At 42.6% G+C, this 16056-nt stretch overlaps 1 protein-coding gene across 2 annotated transcripts in view; it reads left to right on the top strand.

Annotated features, from left to right (window-relative positions):
• Nucleotides 1-16056, top strand: part of ttc27 (tetratricopeptide repeat domain 27) — a 250649-nt gene that overhangs the window by 227065 nt on the left and 7528 nt on the right. For both annotated transcript variants that reach the window (XM_073050525.1, XM_073050524.1), the window contains exons 18-19: nucleotides 1641-1752; nucleotides 5884-5984. In XM_073050525.1, coding sequence (XP_072906626.1) covers nucleotides 1641-1752; nucleotides 5884-5984 — 213 coding nt within the window. The remainder of the gene's footprint in view (nucleotides 1-1640; nucleotides 1753-5883; nucleotides 5985-16056) is intronic.

Genomic DNA, 16056 nt, shown 5'->3' with positions numbered 1-16056 from the left:
GGCTGACAAGTGAATTTCTGTAATGCAGTTATTGATGTTTGGCTTAAAGAAGGCATGGAAGTAAAAGGAAAGGAATGAAAGAGTTTAATATATATCTTTCAAACCAGTTTAAACCTATAACACATGCAAACTTTTAAATTCTTAAAGGTCATTCTATTCCTGAAGAAACTCAGTTGAAAATAAACTTCACAGAATCATAAGACAGGAGCAAATTTAGTCCACTTGGCCCATCGAGTCTTCTCCACTATTTCATCATGGCTGATTCTTTACCCCTCAGTCCCATTCTCCTGCCTTCTCCCCATGCTCTTTGATGCCCTGACTAAATAAGAGCCTATCAACTGCTTCTTTAAATATACTTAATGACTTGGCCTTCACAGCCATCTGTGGCAATGAATTCCACAGACACACCGTCCTCAGGCAGCACAGTAGCATAGTGGTTAGCACAGCGCTTTACAGTGCCAGCAACCTGGGTTCAATTTTCGCTGCTACCTGCAAGGAGTTTGAATATTCTCCCTGTGACTGCGGGGGTTTCCTTCCAATGCTCTGGTTTCCTCCCACAGTCCAAAGACATACCAGTTAGGAAATGAATGCTAACATTGCAAATGCTTTTCTTGCCTCCAACTCAACCTTCAGGGAATCCTAAGTCCCTTTGCATCTCTGATTTTTGAATTTTCTCTCTGTTTAGAAAATAATCTGTGCCTTTATTCCTTCTACTGAAGTGCCTGGCCGTACACTTCCCTACACTATATTCCATCTGCTACTTCTTTGCCCATTTTCCCAAACTGCCTTCTGCAAACTCCCTGCTTCCTCAACACTACATACCCCTCCACCTGTCTTTGTATTGTCTGTAAGTGACCACAAAATCATCAATTCCATTATCCAAATTATTGATATGTAAGGTGAAAGAAGTGGTGTAAATACCAATCCCAGTAGAACACATCCAGAATAGACCCCTTTATTCCCACTCTTTGCCAATCTGTCCATGCTAGTATGACTAATACCGTGTAATACCATTGGCTCTTGTTAAGCAGCCTCATGTGCAGCATCTTGTCAAAGGCTTCCTAAAAATCCAAGTAAACAACATCCACTGAGTCTCCCTTTGTCTATCCTGTTTGTTATTTCCTCAAAGAATTCCAACAGATTTGTTAGGCAAGATTTCCCACTAAGGAAACCACACTGACTTTGGCCTAATTTATCATGCGCCTCCAAGTACCCTGAAACCTCATCCTTAATGAGGCCCAGCATCTTCCCAACCACTGTTCAATGCTGGACATGCTTTGAAGCAGCAGATGAATGGATCTTATATAGCATTTTGTTATAACGGACTGCTTTTCATTACAGCTGACCCACAGGAAATGGGGAGAGAGTGACAGAGTGTGGGATGGGAATTCCAATTGCCTTCTGATCCCCAGTTAGCTCCCACTCCTCCATCCTTTAGACACACGTTCCCCACTTCAACATTTACACCATCACAAGTTCAACACCGAGTCTCTCTCTCTTGGTTTATTTTCAGCACTGTGGTTTACCATGAGATTGTTTAACCATGTGTTGTAAAAATGAATTATAAGCAACCCAAACATGTAGTGGTTGTGCTGTGTGCCCTTTATCTTTTATTTTAATGCCCTGCCTTTCCTTTCCAGGCCCTGCAGTATCTCAGTAAAGCACATCGGTGTGAAACACAGTCAAGTGGGTGGGAGAAAGATGCTGCCTCTTTCAAAGAAGTAGCAAAGCGAGCAATAGAACTCGCACACGGTAAGTTGCCAATGGCTAGCAGTTTGGGATTACGCAACTAGATGAGGGAAGCTGTTCCTGTCAGCAGTTGTTTCAAAGGCCAGGCAGACAGATTCAATGCTGAGGGGAAAAACTTATTAAGAGACTGAGATAAGTTCTTTTGCACATTGGTTATGTAGGGGTGGGATAAACAGCATTAATCAGTACAAGTTGGACAGGCACTGAGAATATTGTACAGGACTGTGTTGAAAAAATTGGTGATCCACAGCACCATCTGCGGCCTTGAAGCCGCTCACCCGAAAGTGTCTCCATTGTTGCTAGTGACTTCAATCCTGTCAACTTTTAAACTGAGTTTCCAAAATTCTGCCGGCATGTTAACTCCACAAGCAGAGGAGAGAATGTATTAGACCTAGTTTATACCAATGTTTGTGGAGTTTACAAGGCTGCCTCCCTGCCCTCACCTCAGACCCTCAGATTTTGCTAATCCCTTCGTACAGACTACTGATTAAACAAGTCAAACCAGTTCTCAGGGAGATCATGTCTTGGCCAAATGGCGCCTCCCCAGCTTTGCAGAACTGCTTTGAAAGCATGGATTTGACCATATTCAGGGAGGCGCCTACCTACGATAATCACATCAACATTGACGAATGTGTGGAATTGAATGAGTGGCTATATAGAAAAATACATTGAGAATATTACCATGATTAAACACTACACTACCAAGACAAGCGTGAAACCATGCTGAATGCAGAGGTTCGTGCACTGCTTTGAGATCGGGATGCTGCCTTCAGATCAGGGATCTGGACAAATCTACGGTCAGCAAGAGCCGTGATTGAGTACGGACAGAAAATCCACAGACATCCTTGTGACACCAGGGACACGTGGCACATGTGGCAAGGTATACAGACCATATCCAATTACAAGTGGTGTCTGTACATCAACGACTGTGATGCCTTTCTTCCTGATAGGCTGAATATCTTCTATGCATGATTTGACACATTGAATGATGTGACATCGAGGAATGCCCCCTCCCTTCCTGAGGAACAGGCACCCTGCCTAGCCATACCTGAGGAGAAGAGGATCCCACTCTGGTTAAGTGAATGCAAAGCTGCCATGCTGGACAACCCAGGCCTTAAAGGACATGTTTAATATCTCTTTGAAACAGTCCACTATCCATGCAGGCTTCAAGGTAGCCACCATCATTCCCGTACCCAAAGAGTAATGTAACTGACCTAAATGAATACCGCCCAGTGGCAGTGATGTCAACAATCATGAAATGTTTTGAGCAGCTGGTAATAGATTGCATAAAATCCCACCTTCCAGCTACATTGGACCCTTTCCAGTTCACCTACCACTCAAACCCGTCCACTGATGATGTCATAGTCTCAACTTCCACTTCGGCCTGTCCCACCTAAAAAAAAAAATCATGCCTCATATGTTTAAACACGAGGAAATCTGCAGATGCTGGAAATTCAAACAACACACACAAAATGCTGGTGGAACATAGCAGGCCAGGCAGCATCTATAGGAAGAAGCACTGTCGACGTTTCGGGCCATGACCCCTCGTCAGGACACCGTCATGAGAGGTGTAGGATAATGAGAGGCATTGATCGTGTGTATAGTCTTTTCCCCAGGGCTGAAATGGCTAACACGAGAGGGCATAGTTTTAAGGTGCTTGGAAATAGGTACAGAGGAGATGTCAGGGGTAAGTTTATTACGCAGAGAGTGTTGAGTGTGTGGAATGGGTTGCCGGTGACTGTGGTGGAGGCAGATATGATAGGGTCTTTTAAGAGACTCTTGGATAGGTACATGAGGCTTAGAAAAATAGAGGGCTATCGGTATCCTTAGGTAATTTCTAAAGTAAGTACGTGTACGGCATTGCATTGAAAGCCAAAGGGCATGTATTGTGCTGTAGGTTTTCTGTGACTCAGAACTGAATTGCCAGATTCAGCTCAAACACATCATCAAGCTCGCTGTTGACACTAAGTGATTGTCCTCATCAGTAACAATGATGAGTCAGCATACAGAGAGGAGGTAGAGAGGCTTGTCAAGTGATGCAAGAACAACAAACTGAGTCTCAATTAGACCAGGAAAAAGAGATGATTATGGACTTCAGGAAAGTGCAGGTCGACCACACACCATTGCACATCAATGACTGTACCATGGAGAGAGTGAAGAGCATAAAGTTCCTTGGTATGCACGTTACATACGATCTGATCTGGACTCTCACTTGTCAAGAAGGTACAGCAGCATCTACTCCTTCTGAGCAGATTGAGGCAGGCAATGGCTCTCCATTCCCACTCTAACAACTTTCTACAGGAGCACCACCAAGAGTGCCCTGTCTTGCAGCAACATTGTGTCATACTGCGGCTGCAAGACAACAGACCACAAGATCCTGCAGAGAATAGTAAAAACCACTGAGAGGATTATTAGTGTCTCCTTCCCCCCAATTTATGACGTTTATTGGAAGCGTTGCTGATGAAGGGCCCAGAGCACTATTGAGGATCTCCATCACCCATCCCACATTCTCTTTGACCAACTACCATCAGGAAGGAGGTACCAAAGCATCAGGACTAGGACTGCCAAACAGGGTACAACTTCTTCCATCAGGCTTTGAGACTAATGAATACCTTGCCAGCACTGTCTCATCACTAGGACAGTGAGCTGTTTACTGTCTATCTGTGCTGCGCACTACATGCAGTTTGAATTATATTTTATTAACCTTCTTTAGTTTACATGCTGTGTGTGATATATGTTGTGTAGGTGCACCACGGTCGTTTAGTTGTATGTATGTAGTCAGATGACAGTAAATTTGAACTTGCTATTAGGGTGCACCATTTTGCAGTTTAAAATGTGACCAGGGAAAGTGAGAAATGTAGAAGTTTTAAGTAAGAAGTTATTAGCAACATGGTTGTTGTTAGGCCAGTGGATATACAGAGCTGTTAGTTCTAGAAGTAAAGTAAAGCAAAGTGATGAGGGGTTTCAAACAACACGCACAAAATGCTGGCGGAACGCAGCAGGTCAGGCAGCATCTATAGGGAGAAGCACCGTCCACGTTTCGGGCCGAGCCCCTTCGTCAGGACACATGATGAGGGGTGTGATTGGTTTATCATCTAGATATACTGATAATCTCCTCCGTTGACTCCATTTACACTTCTGGTGGCTCATGAAAGCAGCTAACATAATCGAGGGTTTCTCGCACCTTAGTCATTCTTTCTTCTCCCCTCTCCCATCAGGCAGAAGATACAAAAGGTTGATAGCACTTAGCGCCAGGCTCAAGGGTAGCTTCTGTCCCACTGTTACCAGGCATTGATTAAAGATGAATTCTTGATCGTATGTCCACCTGCACTGCACTTTCTCTGTAACTGCAACACTATATTCTGCATTCACAACCTTAGTATACTTATAAATCATCATGTAAGGAATGATTTAACTGCTTAGCATTGTAGCAAATGCTTTTCAGAGGTATATTAGCATCTGTGACCTGTACCAATTCTGTTTTGCTTCTTTTCAAAAGCTGATGATTAATGGACATTTAACGTCTTGATATTTTTAAAAAGCAAATAGAAATCTGTCCTCCATATCAAGGTAACTTTCAAACAAAGCTAATTGCAGAGAGCCATAGCAATATTCCAAGACTCTTCACAAAAGAAATTGACATTGGGATAATGGAGCATGTGACCAATAGGTTCAGAAAGATTCTGTTTTGTATGAAGAAAGACTTGGATTTCATTAGAGTAAAACGGGTCGTAAGATAACTTACAATTTGTTTCATTACGAGATCTTAGTCAAGGTAGAGTAAGGTCAGGATTTGATCCGTTTTACCATTTTTTCAAGAGTGAGATAAAACAAAATGCGAAGTGCTTGGTCTTCACAAATGAATCAAATTTACATCTAATTTACTTATTATTTATCTCTCCAACTCTCCTCTGTATTTTTCCTTCTCAGTATTTCCCTTTATTTTAAAGAAGTATCACTTGCTGAGGTTGAAATTGTTTTCTGTCATTTTCCATTTCATCATATTGTAAGAAACCAGAAGAGTGATAATTATTTAAATTTACGTTTTTCTCATCTCTCCTATAACTAATTGCAGTATTTAGTAATTTAATGCTGGAATTGAAGTTGTGCCTTAATATCCTCTCTTTTCTGTAGTCTCCATTAAATGCAGTAAAAGCAAAAGTAACCCTCAGGAGGCTCTTCAGATGTTGTCCTCGGCTCGCCTCAACCTTCGCGGCCTCTCCAGCAAAGCACAGGTGGGACACTGACTTAGTTGCTGAATTTTCTTTCACATCCTGCAGAAGCACTGGAGTAGATTTATCAAATTCCCATGATCTGCTGAAGTCAGAAATATCAGATGCTGAATATCACGTGTTCTTGTGATTATGTCCTGAGGTGGATGTATGGATGACAGTGCTGCTTTTATATTTTTCTTTGCATACATATCTTTTATATGAAAATTTTGCAGTAAAATACATATTTTTTTACCAACAGGATTTTCACACAAAGTGCAACAGCACTCCAGTTGCAATGATTCAGTCTCTCTGGGACTATCTTCCTACAGGAGGTACTCGGGTGCCAATCTTTAAACTCCTGGCATTGACTTTGGTGGCCCATGAGAGCTGGTGTGCTGAGCAGATGCTTCCAAGCTCAGCAGGCCTTGTATTATTAATGACATCCCCTCAGCTCCTCTCCTCCTGTTTTTTTTCCATTCGATAAATAAACTTGATCTCTGGACAGACTTAAACACAAGTGACTTCACTTGCTGAGATCTCCAAATTTGGAAATCTCCAAATAAATCTATTCAGCAGCTTGTTATTTCAAAGATGCAGACATTGAGAAAGTGTATTTTCTTGGTTTCCAGATCTGTGTTTAGAGCATTTATGGTTTAAAATCTAGCATTGTTATCTTTGCGATGTTATCATGGCTTGGACATGGGTGGCAAGCAAGCATGACAAGAAGAGTTGTTCTCTTCTTCCCTCTGAAATTCCACGGAATGGTCTCAGCATCTGACTCGATTTGGCCCTGGCACCTGATTCACTGTCAAATCCCTGATTGGGAAGGCTATAATTTGGCTGTGATTGAATCATCTTCCGAGACAAGAGGCCTAGTACTTATCCCCAGTGGGAGCCTTAAGTCAAACCTATCTTCAGATCTTTTACCGGGGGGAGGGTGCTCACCACCAGTTTATTCTCAGAACCTCTCCCAAGGCCAGCCCTATGGCCTCTAGCATCCATCAGGGTGCAGAGAATTTAGATCAGCCAAGATCTAGCTGAAGGGTGGGATAGACCCAACGTGTTGAATGGCTTATACTTGTTCCTGTTCCTTCTGGTCTCATGAATGTGCAGTTCCTTCTTTTGTAGATTGGTGTTTTGCAAACTTTTTTTTACATAATTTTCTAAATGTCTTGTGACTTAAACTATTTCAAGAAATGCAAAAATACTATTCAGCGCAATGCACGATAATGCCAACAACCATAATTTGTACTTCAATTGTTGAACTTTATAATGGTTAAGGAACCAAAATAGATTGGAAGCTGATTTAATCTTCTTGCCAAAGAAGAAGTATTCTAAAGGCAGGATGATGCAACCGCGGCTGACAAGGGAAGTCAAAGCCAATATAAAAGCCGAAGAGAAGGGATATAATAGAGCAAACATTGAGAAGTGAGAGGATTGGGAAGCTTTTAAAAATCAACAAAAGGCAATTTAAACAGTCATAAAGAGGGAAAAGATGGAATACAAAGCTAAGCTAGCCAATAATAATTAGAGAATTCCAGAAGTTTCTTCATATATATCACATGTAAAAGAACAGCGAGAGTAAATACAGTCTGCCCTCTGTACCTGCGGGGGTTTGGTTCCGGGACCCCCCCCCCCACCCCCCGCGGATGCTCAAGTCCCATATGTAAAATGACGTAGTATTTGCATATAACCTACGCACATCCTCCCGTATACTTTAAATCATCTCTAGATTACTTATAATACCTAATACAATGTAAATGCTATGTAAAATAGTTGTTATACTGTATTGTTTAGGGAATAATGACAAGAAAAAAAGTCTGTACATGTTCAGTACAGACGCAACCATCGTAGCTCTCCTGGGAATGCTGATGCTGCCTTGGCGTCAGCCAATGCCGATTCTCCTGTGATCTTGAGTTCTTGAGGCTGTAATTCTGTAGCGCTTTACATAGCTAGCCAGCCATCCCTTACTAGCCTTAAACTCCTTCTTCTCACTCACAACACAAGTAGTGAATGAACGAGATGCGAGGCGAACATTGCTCAAAAAACGAGTAATACTTTTAATCTTCTCTAGATTACAGTACTTTGAGGAATTGCTTTGACCACTTAATTGATCTTTAGGGGCCATTTTTTCACAGAAACAAAGGGTGCACACAAAACAAGTAGCGACTGAATGAGATTCGAGGCGAGCAGTGCTCAGACAACGAGTGCTAGAGAGGGAACTTCCGGGGTTTTTTTCCGATCCCAATCCACAGTTGGTTGAATCTGCGGATACGGAGGGCCGACTGTATTTGACCACTGGAAAACGATGCTGGAGAGGTAGTAATGGGGGAACAAGAAAACGGTGGATGAACTAAATAAATATTTTGCATCAGTCTTCACTGTGGAAGACACTAGCTGTGTGGTGGATGTTCAGGAGTGTCAGGGCAGAAGTGAGTGAAGTTGCCTTTAATGGGAGAAGCTGCTTGGGAAACTGAAAGGTCTGAAAGTACATAAATCACCTGGACCAGATGGTCTACACCCCAGGGTTCTGAAAGAGTTAGCTGAACTGATTGTGGAGAGATTAGTAATGATCTGTCTATAATCACTAGATTCTAGAATAGTTCTAGAGGAATGGAAAATTGCAAATGTCACTCTGTTCCTCAAAAAGGGAGAAAGGCAGATGAAATGAAATTATAAACCAGTTAGCTTGACCTTAGTGGTTGAAAAGATGTTGGAGTTGATTGACAAGGACGTGGTTTCGGGGTACTTTGAGGCATATGATAAACTTAGGCCAAAGTTAGCATGGTTTCCTCAAGGGAAAATCTTGCCCGACAAATCTGTTGGAATTCTTTGAAGAAATTTTGAAATCAGTGTTTTCCTTCTAGATAACATAAGAACATAAAAAATAGGAGCAAGAGTAGGCCATCTGGCCTGTCGAGCCTGCTTCACCATTCAATAAGATCATGGCTGATCTGGCCATGGACTTATCTCCACCTACCTGCCTTTTCCCCATAACCCTTAATTCCCCTACTATGCAAAAATCTGTCCTTTTCTTAAATATATTTACTGAGATAGCCTCCACTGCTTCATTGGGCAGAGAATTCCCCAGATTCACCACTCTCTGGGAAAAGCAGTTCCTTCTCATCTCTGCCCTAAATCTTCTCCCCCGAATCTTGAGGCTATGTCCCCTAGATCTAGTCTCACCTACCAGTGGAAGCAGCTCTCCTGGATGTATCTTATCTATCTCTTTCGTAATGTTATATGTTTCTGTAAGATCTCCTCTCTTCTGAATTCCAGCAAGTACAGTCCCATGTGACTCAATCTCTCCTCAAAGTCTAACCCCCTCATCCCGGTGAACCTCCTCTGCATCACCTTCAAAGCCAGTATATCCTTCCTCAAGTAAGGAGACCAGAACTAAACGCAGCACTCCGGGTGCAGCCTCACCAGTATCCTGTACAGTTGCAGCATAACCACCCTGCTCTTAAATTCAATCCTTCTAGTAACGAAGTCCAACATTCCATTTGCCTTCTTGATAGCCTGCTGCACCTGCAAACCAGCCTTTTGTGATTCATGCACGAGCACTCCCAAGACCCTCTGCACTGGATGGATAGCATGCATAGAGCATTAACTGATTGAATGGAGGCAATGGACGGGAATAAAGGGAACCTTTTCTGGTTGGCTGCCAATGACTAAGGGTGTTGTACCGTCATCTGTGTTGGGACTGCTTCTGTTCATGTTGTATGTCAGTGATTTGTATGACAGAATTGACGACTTTGTGGCCAAGTTTGCAGACGATACAAAGGTAACTGGAGGGGCAGGTAGTGTTGAGGAAGCTGGGAGACTGCAGAAGCACTTAGACAGATTAGGAAAATGGGCAAAGAAGTAGCAGATGGAAGTGTGTGGTCATGCACTTTGGTAGAAGAAATAAAAGCATAGACTGTTCTCTAAATGGAGAGAAAATTCAAAAGTCTGAGCTGCAATGAAACTTGGTGGTCCTCGTCTAGGATTCCCTAAAAGTCAATTTGCAGGTTGAGTCAGTGGTGAGGAAAGTACATGCATTGTGAGCATTCATTTGAAGAGGACTAGAATATAAAAGCAAGGATACAATGTTGAGGCTTTATAAGGCACTGCAAATGCCTCATTGGAATATTATGAGATGCTTTGGGCCCTTTATCTGAGAAAAGATGTGCTAACGTTGGAGAGGGTTCAGAAGAGGTTCACAAGAATGATTCTGGGAATGAATGGGTTATCATATGAAGACTGATTGATGGCTCCATGCCTATACTTGCTAGAATTCAGAAGAATGAGGGGAGGGGGGATCTCATTGAAACCTATCAAATGTTGAAAGGCCTTGGTAGAGTAGATGTGGAGAGGATGTTTCCTATGGTGGGGAAGTCTAAGACCAGAAGACACAGCATCCATTTAGAACAGAGATGAGGGAGAATTTCTTTAGACAGAGAGCCGTGAATCTGTGGAATTTGTTGCCACAGGCAGCTGTGGACATCAAGTAATTGGGTGTATTTAAAGCAGAGTTTGATAGATTCTTGATTGGTTGGGAGATGAAGGGGTACGGGGAGAAGACAGGAGATTGGGACAGAGAGGGAAATAAATTAGCCATGATAAATTGGTAGAGCAGATTCGATGGGCCAAATGGCCTAATTCTGCTCCAATTTCTTATGATCCAAAAACTCAGGCTTAACAACTTCTTTCTGGTTAGTTTTGATCAAATTTATGATCAGGAAGTTTCTCTTTTTGATGCTCGCCATTAAATTGGAATGAAAGTTGTGCTTGAATGACTCATCTGTGGGGAAAGAAGCCGTTAATATTTCAGGCCGATGACCTGATGAAAGATGACAGAAAAGTGAGATATTGACTCAACTGTGGGGAAAGAAGCCGTTAATATTTCAGGCCGATGACCTGATGAAAGATGACCGAAAAGTGAGATTTTCAGATAAGTTCAGATTTGGTTCTAATGTTTGGTGGTTGCATTCCTTAAGAAAGCATATATATTTTGTGATGGGATATGGTAACCCTGTTTTAATAGATGTTGGAGAGCAGCATCTCTTGTACACAGTCTCTGAAGTCTCAAAGCCCTGGAGACAACAGTTCATGAGAACAAGCCTTTTATGCATATCCATCCTCCAGAACTTGTGTGGCTGAGCTGTTGCTCCCTTTTGAAGTTGTGATGTGTAATATCACAAAAATTACAAACGTCGAAGCCTGACCACCATGTTTGTGCAAAGAATGCTAATACCACTGCACATTCAGCACTGTCGTGTCACTTGAGGGAGTGCAGCGTAGGTTCACAAGGTTAATTCCCGGAATGGCGGGACTGTCATATGTTGAAAGATTGGAGCGACTGGGCTTGTATACACTGGAATTTAGAAGGATGAGAGGGGATCTGATTGAAACATATAAGATTATTAAGGGATTGGACACACTGGAGGCAGGAAGCATGTTCCCGCTGATGGGTGAGTCCAGAACTAGAGGCCACAGTTTAAGAATAAGAGGTAGGCCATTTAGAACAGAGATGCGGAAAAACTTTTTCACCCAGAGCGTGGTGGATATGTGGAATGCTCTGCCCCAGAAGGCAGTGGAGGCCAAGTCTCTGGATGCATTCAAGAGAGAGTTAGATAAAGCTCTTATAGATAGCGGGGTCAAGGGATATGGGGAGAGGGCAGGAACGGGGTGCTGATTGTGTATGATCAGCCATGATCACAGTGAATGGTGGTGCTGGCTAGAAGGGCCGAATGGCCTACTCCTGCACCTGTCTATTGTCAGTCTAGTACAGCTTTTTCTCAGGTGATGTTATCCTGAAACTGGGATGCAAAAAAATCACCATTGCTGCTGGAATCCATGTTGCTGGGACTGATTAGTGCCACATCTCAGTTTCCTGGTCTTAATGTGCCTGCAGCAAGTACAACTGGAAATAATGTGGCATCCCTTCTTGTTCTTGGCCCATATTGCACTTTGCAATTATGACACCTTTACACAATGTTGGTAAAGCCAAAATATTGAGAAACAATGACTTTTGTTTTGTTGACAGAATGAACAGTGTGGGCCATTTCTGTGAAATCTAATTGACATGTCAGCTGATGATAAGCTGCTTGCTTTTTTACAAGTCCAGTAATGGAGCGTGTTAAACAAAATAATTACTTGGAAACCAATGATGTTATTTCAGTATTCAGTGAAGGAAACTTGTCCTCAGCTTTTCATTGTTCATCCAAGTTAAATTTCCATAATTCTACCTTGTTCAAATTTCACTTGGAAGGCCTGGCTTTCTGGCCCTATTTCTGAAATACTAATTGTGTAGAAAATCTCTGGCAGTACGTCCTACCATTTGGGAAAATAATGAAGAGCGTCTCTGTTGAGTTCATACTCAACATCAGTTTTTACTGTGGAAGACACCAGCAGTGTGTCAGGTGTTAGAGGGTGTGAGGGAAGAGAAGTGAGTGCAGTTACTATTACAAGGGAGAAGGTGCTCAAAAAGCTGAAATACCGAAAGATACATAAGTCACCCGGACCAGATGAACTGCACCCTAGGGTTCTGAAAGAGGTGACGGTAGGGATTATGGAGGCATTAGTGATGATCTTTCCAGAACAATTGGACTCTGGCATGGTTCCAGAGGACTGGAAAATTGCAAATGGCACTTCACTCTTTAACAAAGGAGAAAAGCAGCAGAAAGGAAATTATAGACCAGTTAGCCTGACCTCAGTGGTTGGGAAGATGTTGGAATCAATTGTTAAGGATGAGATTATGGAGTATTTGGTGGCACAGGACAAGATAGGACAAAGTCAGCATGGTTTCCTTAAGGGTAAATCTTGCCCAACGAACCTCTTGGAATTATTTGAGAAGATTACAAGTAGAATAGATAAAGGAGATGTAGTGGATGTTGTTTATTTGGACTTTCAGAAGGCCTTTGACAAGGTGCCACACATGAGACTTCTTATCAAGTTATGAGCCCATGATATTACAGGAAAGTTACTTGCATGGTTAGAACATTGACTGATTGGTAGGAGGCACTGTGGGAACAAAAGGATCCTTTTCTGGTTGGCTGCCAGTGACTAGTGCTGTTCCACAGGGGTCAGTGTCGGGACCACTTCTTTCAATGATTTAGATGATGGAATAGCTGGCTTTGTTGCCACGTTTGCAGATGATACGAAGTTTGGTAAAGGGGCAGGTAGTACTGAAGAATTAGGAAGGCTGCAGAAGGACTTAGACAGATTAGGAGAATGGGCAAGAAAGTAGGACATGAAATACAGTGTTGGAAAATGCACAGTCATGCACTTTAGTAGATGAAATAAATGTGCAGACTATTTTCTAAATGGGGAGAAAATCCAAAAATCTGAGATACAAAAGGACTTGGGAGTTCTTGTGCAGAACACCCTAAAAGTTAACTTGAATTAGTGGTGAGGAAGGCAAATGCAATGTTAGCATTCATTTCAAGACATCTAGAATATAACAGCTGGGATGTGATGCTGAGGCTTTACTGGTGAGGCCTTGCCTTGAGCATTGTGACCAGTTTCAGGCTTCTCATCTAAGAAAAGATGTGCTAGAGGGTTCAATGGAGGTTCACAGGATTTTTCTGGGAATGAAAAGTGAGGAACATTGATGGTTCTGGGCCAGTACTCGCTGGAATTTAGAAGGCTGAGGGAAGGTCTCATTGAAACGTTTTGAATGTTGAAAGGGTAGACAGAGTAGATATGGAAAGGATGTTTGCCATGGTGGGGGAGTCTAAGACAAGAGGACACAGCCTCAGGATAGAGGAGCATCCATTTAAAACGGAGATGCAGAGCATTTCTTTAGCCAGAGGGTGGTGAATTTGTGGAATTTGTTACTTTATTGTCACCAAACAATTGATACTAGAGCATATAATCATCACAGCGATATTTGATTCTGTGCTTCGTGCTCCCTGAAGTACAAATCCAAGTAAATATAATAAAAAATTGAAATTATATATCATAATTAGAAAGTAGAAAAGGGAAAGTAAGGTAGTGCAAGTCAGGTCCAGATATTTGGAAGGTACGGCCCAGATCCAGGTCAGGATCCATTCAGCAGTCTTATCACAGTTGGAAAGAAGCTGTTCCCAAATCTGGCCGTACGAATCTTCAAGCTCCTGAACCTTCTCCTGGAGGGAAGAGGGACAAAAAGTGTGTTGGCTGGGTGGGTCGTGTCCTTGATTATCCTGGCAGCACTGCTCCGACAGCGTGCGGTGTAAAGTGAGTCCAAGGATGGAACACACACAAAATGCTGGTGGAACGCAGCAGGCCAGACAGCATCTATAGGCAGAAGCACTGTCGACGTTTCGGGCTGAGTCCTGATGAAGGGTCTCGGCCTGAAACATCAGGCACTAGGTCCTGATGCAGTCTCGAACTGAAACAATGACCACTCCTTTGGCCTCCACAGATGTTGCTCAACCCAGTCAGTTCCGCCAGCAGTTTGCTTTTTCCTCCTGATTCCTGCATCTGCAGTCGCTTATGTCTGTCTTTATTTTATTGACGTTCTGAAGAAAAATTATTGACTTGCAATAATAACTCTGTTTCTCTCTCCACACCTGCTGCCTGTTCTTCTGGGTGTTTCCAGCATTTCCTGTTTTCTTTTCATATGGAACGAAACTTTTTCTGCAGACATCTGGTTGCAGTATTTTTATTAGCTTTGGAGCAAGTTTGACTCAAAATTCCATCCTCTTATTAACACGGCTTGGTGGGCAGGGAACGCCAGTGTTCTGAACTTCTATTTAATGAGCTAGACTCCCATGTCATCAAAAGGTTAAGATTACCCATAAATTTTTGGTTATTTGGAACAAGATGTCTCTATTGAATTTTTTTCCGTTTTGTCATAAAGGGATCTATTGTGGTTAATATTGACACGTTTATTTGCTTTGCATATTGAAGGAGCTTTTTACAAGGTAATTCCAAAATCACATCTGTTTTACAAATGGTAAATATTTGCCAAGATAGTGATTCTCCACCTATTCTAACTATGTACACTTTCTCCTTCCCCATGAAGGATTTGAATGTTAACAATTTCTTTAATTTGATTCCATTTTGAGGCCCTCCGTTGTTGGGGTCAGGCAAGGATATTGCATCCTAGCTGTCCACATAATACGTAAGCCGGTCTGGAGAGCAAGCTGTCGTCCATGAGGCAGGTTCCCCTTCTCCACACAGCTGATGAAATCAAAGCAGTGACAGAGACCGATACAGTTAGACACCAGCGGCTTTGCAGGAGTTGCCAGTCAGTGCTGAACTCAACACAGGACTGGCTTAGGGCTTCAGCTCAGTGTTTTACTACGGGGTTTACTTCCGAAGCCGTCCCCATGTATCAGCGGAGGTTTTCCTTCTAGGTGATCTTCCATCCATAGCTGACAAGCCCCATCTGCCCAAAGTGACTGGTTTTAAGGCACAAGTAACTCACCTTTTCCCCTTCTTCTATCAGAGAAAAAACAGTTCCACCCAGCTTAGTAGCTAAGCCACATGTGAAGACTAGGAGCTGGATTTGGTTGTCAGAGGCTATTTGAGAAGCACGACATTATCATTATCAAAGTATGTGTACGTTATACAACTTTGAGATTTGTCTCCGAACAGGCAGTCACAAAACAAAGTAAAAGAACCCATTTAAAAAAGAGACCATCAAAACCCAACTTGCAGATTAAAAAACAATAAATGCAAACAAATAGCATTCTGGCCTGAAGTCCACAGATAGTCCATCCCCAAATCCTTAGTTCAGCATAAAGATGAGTAAACCTCACAGAGCAGCAAGCTGAACCGGCTGTCCCTCGCCTCAGGCCCTGACCTTTTCAATCTGGCCCAGTGCCCAAGTCTTCATTTAAACAGCAGGTTCAGTCACTTTGATATGCTCTAGGACCTGGACCTAGACCCTCAGGCCTCCTCCATCAGGCCTGTACCGACCTTTCTGTTATGGCCCGGTTAAATTGATCAAATCTTGGGTCTTCCTCGCTCTCAGTGGTGGGCGTGCTGTCTTGCCTTGCCTCAGTTCTGCCACCTCGAATTGCCTCCAAGTCCAAAGGGAGGTAACAAACTATTTCTTGCAATGATCGTTTACTAGAAAAAGAGTGTTAACAAAGTCACAAACGAGAAATTTTTCAGATGC

The sequence above is a fragment of the Hemitrygon akajei genome, chromosome 7, assembly GCF_048418815.1.
Source record: "Hemitrygon akajei chromosome 7, sHemAka1.3, whole genome shotgun sequence".
Lineage (NCBI taxonomy): Eukaryota > Metazoa > Chordata > Chondrichthyes > Myliobatiformes > Dasyatidae > Hemitrygon > Hemitrygon akajei.
The sequence above is the reverse complement of the archived record's forward strand: the minus strand, read 5'-3'. Positions and strand labels throughout refer to the sequence as shown.